We start from the raw sequence: 12,303 nt of genomic DNA on the forward strand, positions 1-12,303 counted from the left end.
GGGTCTCTTTGACCCAGCTGCAGTTTGTTAGGTAATTTTAGGTTGCAAAGGGCCAGGCCATTCATATGCAAAAGCCTCTGTGCACAGCTTGGGTGGGGCGGGGTCTCAGGGAATCAACAGGGCGGAGCAAACAGCTATGGCTGCTCCTCAGCGCTGCCCTAAGAGGCCCTGGGTCTCAGTGTCCCTCGGTAACTGCTTCAAGCACCTCAGAGAGAAAGCTGCCCTCGAGTTCCGCCTAATGCCAGTCAGTCCAGTTTCTCCTCATATGAGTCTGGGTCCCCAGAGACTCGTCTGGAACTGGAGTTCAGAGCAGTCGGGAGCTTGAGACTCCCTCCCAATTGAAAAAGACAACCTCGTTCTCAGTTGCCAGCCCTTTCCACATGTGCCTCCGTACCTCTGCGCCTTACTTCCACACCTCCTCTGAGTCTCAGTGTGCTTTTCTCTTTCCTTCTAGTTGTAGAATTTCCACTCAGCCAGCCTTCCTGTGGTTCTGGATGATGTCCGTTTTGTCTTTTAGTTGTATTTTTGAAGTGGTTGTGCGAGGCAGCAATTTCCGGTGTTTACCGATGCCGCCATCTTGGTTTCTCCAGTGGATTTACATTTCTAAATACCAGTTCCTTTTTCCCTTCAAGTGGATCCCTGGTTCATTCTCACTCTCCTGTCCTTTGTCCTTCTCCCTGTCTGCCTCCAAAAGAACTGAGTGAGGAGGCTACTTTGCAGTTTTATTTTTCCTTCAGTAGGTTTATTTTTCCTTTAGTAGGTTTTCTGATTTGCCCTGAGACAGTAGGTTTTGTGGTTTCTGATAAATGGAATAAGGCAAGTTTATTAAAATGTAAAGATATAAATTTCATGTTAAATTGCAAAGGAGGTCAAGGAGAAAATTCTTTAGAAAGCTGCTAGGATAATAGGGTGGCAGACACAATAAAGGATGCTTTCCAGGATGTGAGGAGGCAGTGTTCCCTCGAGGTATCAGTGAAGTGTGAGTCAGTGGACGGAGCGGTCAGTATATTCCTACTATACACATGTTTTTGAGTCCTTCCTAACTGTATGATCCTGCCTAAGTCATGGGCCATCAGTCACTGATAGTCCCTGTTGCTGCGCACCATTCTCCAGGCTCTCTGCCTTAGGCTGTAGAGCTGGGATAGTTTCATGCTTGTTTACCTAAGTCCCTGTGATCTCTTCTGAGCTGGCTGCTTGTTTTGAAAGATTCCTTATCTTTGCCCACACATAATTTTTAGACCTGGAAGAAGCCTGTGCAGACTCTGCAAACTGACCAGCTTCAATTACCTCATTTGTAAAGTCAGAGGGTTAATGAGCTAATCAGGTGTTCTTTCCAGCTCTAAATACTGTTTTCTCCTGGGCACAGTGTTTTTGGGAGTGAGAAATTAGGAGATTGATTCATGTATCTTTTAGAATCTGATATAGTTCATGGGGATGTTAAAGTCTTATTTATTGATGTGACATTGAATTCTAGTCATTCTGATATTATAAGGCAATTCTTTTTTAGGATATATTCAGGTTTTTGGAATAAGACACACCTATAATAAATACACCTAAACTAAGAGGCAGAGCTCTTTGTTGATGCATTTTTATATCCTTTCTTTTATAGTGTCCTGCTATAGACTATACTAGACACACACTTGATGGTGCTGCATGTCTTCTGAATAGCAATAAATATTTTCCCAGCAGGTAAACAAAACTTTTAAACATGGCATTAAACTTTTTGGATTTAATTTAAAAGATTGTTGTTTTTAAAATTAAAATTAGGTTCCTGGTTAATGCATTGTATTTTTTAAGCTTTATCTTTTATTCAAGTTTTGAAATTAGGGTTTTAGTTAAACTAAAGGTAGCGGGACTTAGTTCCCAAAGCTCGCAGGACAGTTCAGTCAAGGGTGGTCCCGGCTGCTGTGTCCCTGTCCAGGGCTCTCTTTCTCACGCTTTAGAGTTGGGGTATTTGCACACTGACTTCCTGGAATTGCTGTGACCGTCAGCCTCCTTTTAGACAGCATGCCTCAGGAGCAGGCTTTTCTCAGCTGGACTGCTTGTCCTTGCCTATTACAGTCCTCATCAAATAAGATCTGGGAAGAAGCCCTGTGTATACTCTATTATATTGGTGAGGTTTGTGACTGGTCTTTTATTCTAATGAGATATTTGTTATCAGGTGGACCAATTTGCAAATTTTATTTCCCTCCCAAATATCTTTAACTCTAAAGAGCTCAGATAAAACATGTAAAAAATACTGGGTTTTGCCACAGTATCCAAATACATTAAAAAAAAGAGAATATCCAAAATATGCAGGCAGTTTTTATTTCTCAAAAAAAAAAAAAAAAAGAATCAAGTTCTATGGAATAAAACAGTAATTCCTTTTAGCAGTTTTAATCATCTCTAGAGAACAAACAATGTTATATGTGTATGTTTTAGTAAGTTTTGATTTGTCAGGGATTTGTTTTAATTGCATTAAACTACAACGTTTCAAAACCATGATACTGAATTTCTTAGGCACTGTGGTTACATAGAAAGCCCTGGCTCAGGAGTGAACAGGGTTCTTGTCCTGCTCTTGCCACGTACTAGCACTGTGACCTTTTCCCTAGGTGTCTGTTTTCACACTTGTGAATTTAGGAGATTGGAATACCATATATTTTTCATAAGCTCTGTCAAGCTCCGTGAATCTGTGATTTCTGTTTCTAGGGTTAGCATAAAGGAATCATCTGTAGCAAAACTAGGATCAGTATGCCGTAGGATTTACAGAATATTTTCACACGCTTATTTTCATCATCGGCAGATATTTGATGAATATGAAGTAAGTATGTTTTACTAATTATCCTGATGCATTCTTATCAGAATGACAATAATATATGCTGATATTATGTCTCATTTTTGTTTTTGTTTTGGTGGTATATTAAAATAACCTTTTTTCTTCTTCTCTACAGAATGAAACATTTTTGTGTCATCGGTTTACTAAATTTGTGGTGAAATATAATTTGATGTCCAAGGATAACCTGATTGTACCAATTTTAGAAGAGGAAGTTCAGAATTCAGTTTCTGGGGAAAGTGAAGCATGAAGGGAATCATATAGAAAAAAATGTACTGATCACATAATTAACATTAATTATGTACTGTATATATATCATTTTAGACACATCAATCATGTATCCATATTATAGCCTCTTTGTTTAGTATAGGTTTTTGTATGCTGAGTGTTGCCTTTTAAAATGGGAAATACTTTTTAAGTTATTCATGAGCTGTATATTCACTGGTGTGGCACTCATGGTTTTTAAATAAGATTAGTATTATCTGTTTATAATGCCTGTTAATAAAAGAATTTACAGTTTGGTAAAATTGCTGCTAAACAATCATTGGATCACAATCCTCATCAAATAAACCCATCTATAAAAAGATGAGTAAGCTTGAGGTTTCGCACAAGCCATTTACTAAAGAAATAGTCATGTTTTCCTTTGGTTTTACCCCTGAGTTTAGTTAGTCTAGAAAATTCTGTAGCACATAGTTTAGTCTTAACTATTAACTTTTCAAAAATGAGCTAAAAATGTTTTAAAATTCTGTTTATAGTTTTTGATATACATATATGATTATGTGTATGTCCAAATATAAATCAAACGAAGCATTAGTAATACTGAATGTATTAGTAATACTGAAATAATCTTAATACTACATAAAGTAAATTCTAGACCCATATACTTGGAGAGGATTTACTTTTTGCGACAGTGGACTGTTACATACAAAGATGGTGATGATAACAAGTGCGTAAATGATGTTCCCACTGCAAACCTACCCTGTCCTTCCCTTCTCATTTCCCTTCACTCCCTCCCCAACTACATTGGCTGAGTAGCTTTTCACCAGACTGATCTAGTGGTAGCTTATACCTATTTGTATTGTATTAACTGCTTACAGACTATACCTCATAGTAGCAATGACACTACAGGAGAAATGTGTCTGCATAGGCTCTTGCTTATCTTTGTTTTGCTAAATTGCTCTAACTACTTGGAAAAGTTTTAAAAATAGTTTGACTCTGTTAGTAATATTATTCTTTTTATCTAACCATCAAGGCAGCATTTAAATTGAGTTGAAAAATATTGTAGTATTTATTTTATGACCCCTCCCTACAAAGTTTATGTTTGAATTATATGCACATGTGGTATTTTTTTGCAAGAATTTACAGGTTCCAGGGGTGCTGATGAACAGTCATACATATTTTGGACTTTGTAATAATTCAGTGTCTTAATAAGGATTCGACTGCAAATTTTACAATCTTAACAATATACTGAATGCAGTTTTTAACAAGGCACTGGAGTTCTGATTGCTAAACTGGTTGTAATGAGGCACTGTGATAGGCTAAAAAATTGTATATGTAGTGAAGAAAATGTGTAATTCCATCTCTTGAACAGAGTTAAGCACGGGGGAACTTTTTATTTAAAATGGTTATTTTGAAATGAAGATGAAAATGTATTCATCTTGGTTTATTTTTTTCAAGCTTGAGGACATATTTTATATCAGATAATGAGACGAGTATGTGCAGCAGAAACGGGAATGGTAGCATTTTGAGGGTGTGTATGTATCGATGCCTTTCCGAGCAGCTCTGTCCTCGTAGCCAGTCATTCTTTTACCCCAATCCACAACTATCCTTTAAGAACTTTTACGGTCACAGTGAAAGGAATGTTGACTTTGAAATTATACATTTATATTAATGTCACTATAAACCTATGGGGATATTAATTTTTACACAAACCTGCTAAATACTGAGAGACTAAATTACTAAGTTAATAAATTATATACAGCAATGTGGCTGTTCTCTCTAGATGGTGTCTCAGTGGATTCTGTTGCAGTGGCTGGGGTTGGCAATCTGGCTAAGTATTTTGAAACACATTTTGAATAAAATGGCTTAGTGTTAATAGGGAAATAAAATGTTCTTTTAAATCACTCATTCCATCTTCCCTGTGCTGTGTTTGGAGTCAGTCATAAAAAAGGCGCTGGGTGATTAGCATCAGTTTGTCGTCTTGCTTTTGTACTCATTGACATCTTCATACTCATACTTACTGCATGTGAGGTTGACTCACTGTACTGGGCAGATCGAAATGGAACAGTCACTGTTTTTCCTTAATATTGTTTACAGACTTTGGAAAATATACCTGTATGTACCTAAGTGGTAGTGAAAAAATTAATGACCCTGGCAAATCATTGATTTATAAAGTAAGTGTTCTAAAGAGAGGGGAATAGAAAACTCAGTTTTGTGTAATGAGGAAGTTAAGCTCCACTTTTTGTTTGGATTATCCAATATAGAGCCCAAAGTTAAATTTTTCTTTGTATAAAGTAATTTTGACTATATAGTCAATTCAGTCTTCTCCTATCATATTTGGGAAAGTAGATGACTTAATTATGTTCCTGTATCATAGTTCTTTTGTGAGTATATATTTCCTTTTCTCTGATTTGAGGTCAATTTTGCATTTCTAGAACAGTTCCTCAATTAAATTCTTAATGAGTTAACACTTTTAAAAAATCAGAATAAGCCCTAGCTGGTTTGGCTCAGTGGATAGAGCATCAGTCTGCGGACTGAAGGGTCCTGGGTTTGATTCCGGTCAAGGGCACATATCTGGGTTGCAGGGCTCAATCCCCAGTAGGGAGTGTGCAGGAGACAGCCGATCGATGAGTCTCTCTCATCATTGATGTTTCTATCTCTCTCTCCCTCTCCCTTCCTCTCTGAAATCAATAAAAATATATTTTAAAAAAATCAGAATAACATTAAAAATCCATGATTACATTGTTAGGACTGTGTTCTGGTTTAAACACATTTAGTAATGCCAAATTTATTGTAATAGAACTAATCTGTTCCCTGTGTACTTTGCTCTAATCACTAAACAATGACACCCTTTTGCCTGAAGGCTTCCTATAATTTTATTTTCACTGTTAAATTCTACATTTTATATGCTTTGTTTTTGCATACTCTTTGGCTGTGCTAATGGTTTCTTTGTGTAGTTCTACCATGCTATGCAAATGTTTTAGTAAAAGTAGTTGATTTTCATTTCTTGAATGCAGCATATTGTTAACTACAGACACTTCAGAGGTGTTGGTACAACACATTTAGTAGCTTGAGATGGTCAAAATATCAAATTTGTTTTCTGAAAAAATACGTATTATTTGTAGAGTACACTATTCAACCAGATACTACCAAGCGAATCTGTCAGAGCAGCGATTTTCAACTGGTGTGCCATAAGAGGCACACTGGTGTGCTGCAGAATTGTTAAAACACGCAATACCTGACTACTTAGGGGCACTGATTTCTTTTCCCTTAGGTTGTAAAAAAAAAATGACAACGGCCAATACAACAATAGCTGTCTGGTGTGAATAAATCAAAATTATACCAATATTTTTGTCAGTGGCAAAAAATTTTTTTGGTGAGCCACAGAATTTTAGTGATTAATTTCTTTGTGCCATGAGATGAACAAAGCTGACAATTGCTGTACCAGAGTGTTATAATACTTATCTGAAAGATTCAACGAGGAGTCCCTCTGAACACTTCAATGTATATTTTATAGGACACTGTGTGTGGCCTGGGAACCTAGTGTTTGGTGCTGTATTTATGTACAGTTAATTTGAACATCTGAACATAGGTAAATGTACTAATACAACAACATAAAATAATGTGATGATTTGAGGGAATTAGAAAAGAGGGACTTTTCAAGGATTGCTTGGAGCAGAGGAAATGTATGTTGAATGCAAATGAGCTTGTTAGCTATTAGAGGATCATGGGAAATGAATGAGCTTCACTAATTCTGAATAAGATGCCAACTTTTAGAGCAAGGGTAGAGACTAAGTCCTTGCTATTTTAATTAAATACCAGTGCCCAGATACAGTGCAGTCACTGTGGGAAGAACCCATCAGTAGAGAGTGAGAAGCTCAGGTTTAACAGGATAATAAAAACAATATGACCCTACTGGTTGGTGTCACATTTCTGAGGCGTTGGGAGAGGCCACAGTCACAGTGTCAGAAGGCAGGGCCTCTGAGTGTGTCTTTCTGGCTGTCAGGGTCCCCAGCCACTCAGACTCCACATGTTTGCAAGATTCCAGGGCTCACCAGAGCCTTCGAGCGCGGTACTCGGAAATGAAAGCCATCGCTCAGACACGGGATGAGTGGGGTGTGGAAATGGGATGGTGGAGGGGCCAGGCGGAGGGCCATGCAGGAATAGATTTCCCGATGCACATGTTCTCGACCTGCAGGAGAAGACGTTTCTGATTTGTGAGTTCCTTCCTGCCTGCTCTCCCAGGGCCTGTGACACCCAGCCCTGCCGCTAAGGACCCATCTGCACCCTCAGCTCGGCCTGACAGCCACCTCCTCCGCAGGGTCTCAGACCCTCTGCTCGGATTGCCCTGCCATCTTTTTCCCAATAACTGATTGGTGACAGTGTTACATAGATCCCCTTTCCCCCATTGACCCTACTGGCTGCTGTCATTCTGAGGCGTTGGGAGAGGCCTGAGATCTTAAAATCAGACAATTATAAGGTCTTTGTAGGCAGATTCCACCCACATAAAGATTAAAATGTAGCCCCATTTCATATTAAATATAAAACAAAATTTTTAAAAATAGTTTATTGATTTCAGAGAGGAAGGAGAGAGAGAAAATCAATGATGAGAGAATCATTGATCAGCTTCCTCCTGCACACTCCCCACTGGGGATCAAGCCTGCAGCCTGGGCATGTGCCCTGTTGGTGACCTGGTTCATAGGTGGACACTCAACCAGTGAGCCACTAGGCTCTTTTTGTTTTTTGGGTTTTTTTTGCAGTTTTTTTATTAGTGAGTTGAACTCTTGTGTTTATTTGATTGTTTTTTTTTTTTTTAAATAAACTATTTGTGTCACTTGCAGTTTTTTCCTTGGCTGTATATTGTTTTCTGTTAACATCTCTGTGTACTTAGAATATTGGCCCTTTGTCATGTAATCGTTTCTTGATTTCAGTTTTTGTTTACCTTTTGAGGTTGTTTATGGAGTGTTTTTCTGTGCAGAAGTTTTAAATATTCAGCCTTAGTATTTAGGCAGTCTCTGTGGCTTCTGTGGTTTGAATTATCTAAATATTTGCTCATACCTTATTGACTATTTTATAGTTTTATTGGTTACATTTAAATATTTCATCTGTCCCTAGCTGATTTGGCTCAGTGGATAGAGCAGCAGCCTGTGGACTGAAGGGTCCCAGGTTCAATTCCAGTCAAGGGCATGCGCCTGGATTGTGGGCTCGATCCCCAGCGGATGGTGTGCAGGAGGCAGCCAATCGATGATTCTCTCTTATCATTGGTGTTTCTATCTCTCCCTCTCCCTTCCTCTCTGAAATAAAAAATATATTAAAAAACATTTCATCTGGAATGTATTTTGGAATGAGGAATGAATTGCATTCATTTTAACTTGGGTCGGGGTAATTCTCCTTACATGACGAGGTGGGAAGGAAGGGAGAAACATAAGATGTCAGCCTGCAACTGTCCGAGAAGCTGGAAGTTTTGAAAAACGGAATTCTGAGGTACTTGGGAAGGGGTTGCAAAAGGAGAGAAATCTTGAGACACATAGTTTCCCAGAAGAACAAATTTAAAAGAATGACATGTGGTTAAGGATCGAATGTTGACAGAAAAACAACTGAAATGTTAAAACCCACTTTTTGTATGTGTGGCATAAACATTAAACTACATGCCTCTACTCTAGGAAAGAAGAAGGAAATGTAAGTAAAATATCCAAATCTGGTCTTTCAGTTTTATTTAAGTCACTGCAATTAAAGACACGCTATTCTCTTGCTGTAAGAAATTAAAGTCATTTTACTTAGCACATCTGTGACAGTGGCCATTCATGTGCTGAGAACAACGCTGTCTCTGAGGATGTGTGTGCCCATGAAGGCACAAAGAAGATTAAATGTATTTAGTTTTGTTTTTTTCCATAACCAACAAAAGAAATTCTCACATTAGACTTCCGGTTTCCCAGCTGTCCATTTGGGTGGCTCTTGGCCAGCCCACGCCCGGGGCCAGGACTCCTCCTGGCTCAGCACCACGTCCGGCACCTGGTAGAAACGTGTGGTCGGTTCAAGCTCCCTTCCAAGCAGGCACGTTTTCTGATTCCCCTCGCTGTTTGTTTAGTGATTTCGTTTTTGATGAGAAAATAACTTGATTTTCATGTCTTACTGGTTCGCTTCATGGACCTTCCATGCCGTAGTGCAGTGGTTCTCAACCTTCTGGCCCTTTAATACAGTTCCTCCTGTGGTGACCCAACCATAAAATTATTTTCGTTGCTACTTCATAACTGTCATGTTGCTACTGTGATGGATCGTCATGTAAATATCTGATATGCAGGATGGTCTTAGGCGACCCTGTGAAAGGGTCGTTTGACCGCCAAAGGGGTCGCGACCCACAGGTTGAGAACCGCTGCCTTAGTGCTTCCCTTTGAAATGTTTTTTGGTAGCCATTGAGCTCATGGTTTTCAGGGAAGTGACTGGTGAAGGGACGTAAAGTTGCCCTCATGTGACTGGACTCATAACTTTCCCGTGGGGGGCCCATGCAGTCAGCACCGTGCCCATCCCATTTGACAGGTGAAGTGAGTCTCGGGTTAAGCAGCTTGCCCAGGATTACACAGCTGGCAGAGATGGGTGCACCTCCGGCCGTTCCCCGCTGGGGATCTCCTGGGGCTATTTTTTTTAATGTCCTCAATGTGGCCTACCCTTCGTTCCTTTCCTTTCCTGCCAGGGAGTGACCATCACCTCGTCCTGGCGTTTCTTCCTCATCAGTCACACACTGACCAGCTCCTGCAGTGAGCCTCGCTGCGGCCTGACGGGCCTGAGGGAGCTGGGAGCATCCCTGAGGTCAGGCCTCCGTTAATGTTGATTCGCAGATGGTGGTAGCAGCGAGGAGACCTGGCAGGTGAGTCCGGGCTCTGCTGCCCACCGGATCCCGCTGTAGGGTGAGCGTGGGGAGCAGAGAGGGCCGAGGAGACGTTGGAGAGGAGAGACGCTGTTCTGACGGGAGGACCCAATCTCTTCTCGGTGAGCAGTGAGCTTGGAGCCACGCGGAGGTCTGGCCTGGCTTCCCCACGTGCAGGCTGCGCACCATCGGAAGGAGACATTCCGGCTGTTCCGCCTGTGCGTGGACAGCCCCAGGCCTTGGTGAGTTTTGTGAGGACGAAGCAGGTGTGTGAAAGCCCCTGGCCCGAGGCCTGCATTTGCCGCTCAGTGGCTTCCGCCTCCTGCCACCTGAAAACTGTAGGGTTTCCTACGACACCTGATAGCAGTTGTCATGCCCTTTCGTGCCTTTTCGCCGCTCTAAGAGCGCTGGGTGGAAGAGGCAGGATCCTCGCTGAGCTGGTGGGAGGGAAGCTGCACCAGGCATGTCAGCCCAGCAGCCACCGATGCGGGCCTTCTCCGTGACCGGTGATGTTAGCGCTGCTCGTTGGTTAAGGCCCCATCAAGGTCTGCCGTGCGGCATAAAGGGACACGTGTGCTCTGCTGGGGGCAGCTCGAGCCCAGCCGGTCTGCCTGCGGGACCCTCCTGCTCTCCCGATGCGGCAGCACCCGGGGCCCATCTGCCCCAGCCGGAGCGCGAGCCCGCATCGCCCACGGGAGGCCGAGTCACAAGTAAGTCGTGAGCGGGAGGAGGCTGAGTGAAGGCGCCCATTTTGCTGAAAAGGTGGCAGCAGAGACACTTGGGTCGTGGAGGGTGCGAGGTCCTGCAAAAAGTCGCTGCTGTGCCCTGGGAAGGGGGCTCCCGGCAGCGGGCCAGGGACTGGCCACAGCGGGCTTGTTATCTTGTGTAGGTTTGCGCCTTGTTCCTGTCAGCTTAGCATTGAGCTTGTTCTCCCACCAATTCTCTGAATTCTCCAGTAAATATTTCTTCTATTAGAGTACAGTTTAGCCCTGGCTGGTGTGGCTCGGCTGATTGGATGTTGGCCCATGCACCAAAAGGTTGTTGGTTTGATTCTGGTCAGGGCATAGGGGGCTTACAGGAGGCAGCTGATGGATGTTTTGCTCTCACATCTCTAAAGTCTATATCTATATCTATATCATCTATATAGATAGATATCTTATATAATGAAAGGCTAATATGCAAATCGATCGAACAGCAGAACAAGCAGTCGCTATGGTGAGCACTGACCACCAGGGGCAGATGCTCAATACAGGAGCTGTCCCCGGTGGTCAGTGTGCTCCCACAGGGGGAGCGTTGCTCAGCCAGAAGCTGGGCTGACGACTGGCGAGCACAGCGGTGGTGGCGGGAGCTTCTCCCGCCTCTGCAGCAGCGCTTAGGATGTCTGACTGATGGCTTAGGCCTGCTGTCAGACATTCCCTGAGGGCTCCCGGACTGCAAGAGGGCGCAGGCCGGGCTGAGGGACCCCCCAAGTGCACAAATTTTGTGCACTGGGCCTCTAGTCTATATATAAAATACAGTGTACACATAGTAAAATGTCCCTATCGTAAGTGTACAGTTCAGTGAGTTTTGACAATTGTATACACTTGTGTTATTTTCAATCAAATAAAGATATAGGAGATTTCTATCACCCCAGAAAGTTCCCCGGGCACCTGACAGTTGCTGTATATGAAATGTGTCCCTCAGAAATGCCTGTGTCGACATGCTGATCCTCAGTGCGATGGTGTCCAGGAGGTGGGGCCTTTGGCAGGTTTTTAGGTCATGACGGTGGAGGCCCCATGAATGAGAGTCATGTCCCTATAAAGAGCCCCTGAGGGCTCCCTTGCTGCCCACCAGGTGAAGTTATAGTGAGAAGACGCAGGAGAAAACCAACCATTTGGAGACTGTTGTGATTCGGATTGACTGCAGCTCTGCCTCCTGCTTGTGTGGGTGTCTGAAGAGCCCTGAAAGCCCTGGGGCCTCACAAAGAGCGACCTTTTTGTTTCTCTCATGCAGAGACATTGATGGAGCCTGTCCTTAGTCAGGGGTGAGTCCCCATGATTAGGTGTTAATGTGCATGAGGGAGACCAGGGTGACATTAGACCCAAACAGGATGGAACTAGGAAGGAGTTACTGAACCTCAGGCAGCAGTGCCACAGCTGCTGCACCAGGGAAACGGCTGAACTTCACCGCCCCCGCCCGCCCCACCCCCGCCATCTAGGATCTGAGTCTTTTCCACCCTAACTTACAGGTATTAAACACTCAGATAAGGATAAGGTGAGTCACATTCAACTCCTTAGGCATACAGAGTCCAAGTTTTGTTACCTTTTCTCAAAAGAATAGACTAAAGCTATATGTACTCTAGAACCACTTGGTCATTATTCACTGTAATACAAATGTGCCATGTTACTTAAGGGTAATTGTTGGAATA

General features: G+C 42.5%; 1 protein-coding gene across 1 annotated transcript in view; it reads left to right on the top strand.

The window, feature by feature from the left end:
• The window catches only part of MOB4 (MOB family member 4, phocein), a 15,192-nt gene extending 10,253 nt beyond the window's left edge, over positions 1–4,939 (top strand). Inside the window, exons 5-7 of the mRNA XM_006767084.2 lie at positions 1,610–1,689; positions 2,689–2,800; positions 2,931–4,939. Coding sequence (XP_006767147.1) covers positions 1,610–1,689; positions 2,689–2,800; positions 2,931–3,062 — 324 coding nt within the window. The 3' untranslated portion in view covers positions 3,063–4,939. The remainder of the gene's footprint in view (positions 1–1,609; positions 1,690–2,688; positions 2,801–2,930) is intronic.
• The last annotated feature ends 7,364 nt before the right edge of the window (positions 4,940–12,303 follow it).

This window comes from Myotis davidii, unplaced genomic scaffold (assembly GCF_000327345.1).
Source record: "Myotis davidii unplaced genomic scaffold, ASM32734v1 scaffold221, whole genome shotgun sequence".
NCBI classification, from domain to species: domain Eukaryota; kingdom Metazoa; phylum Chordata; class Mammalia; order Chiroptera; family Vespertilionidae; genus Myotis; species Myotis davidii.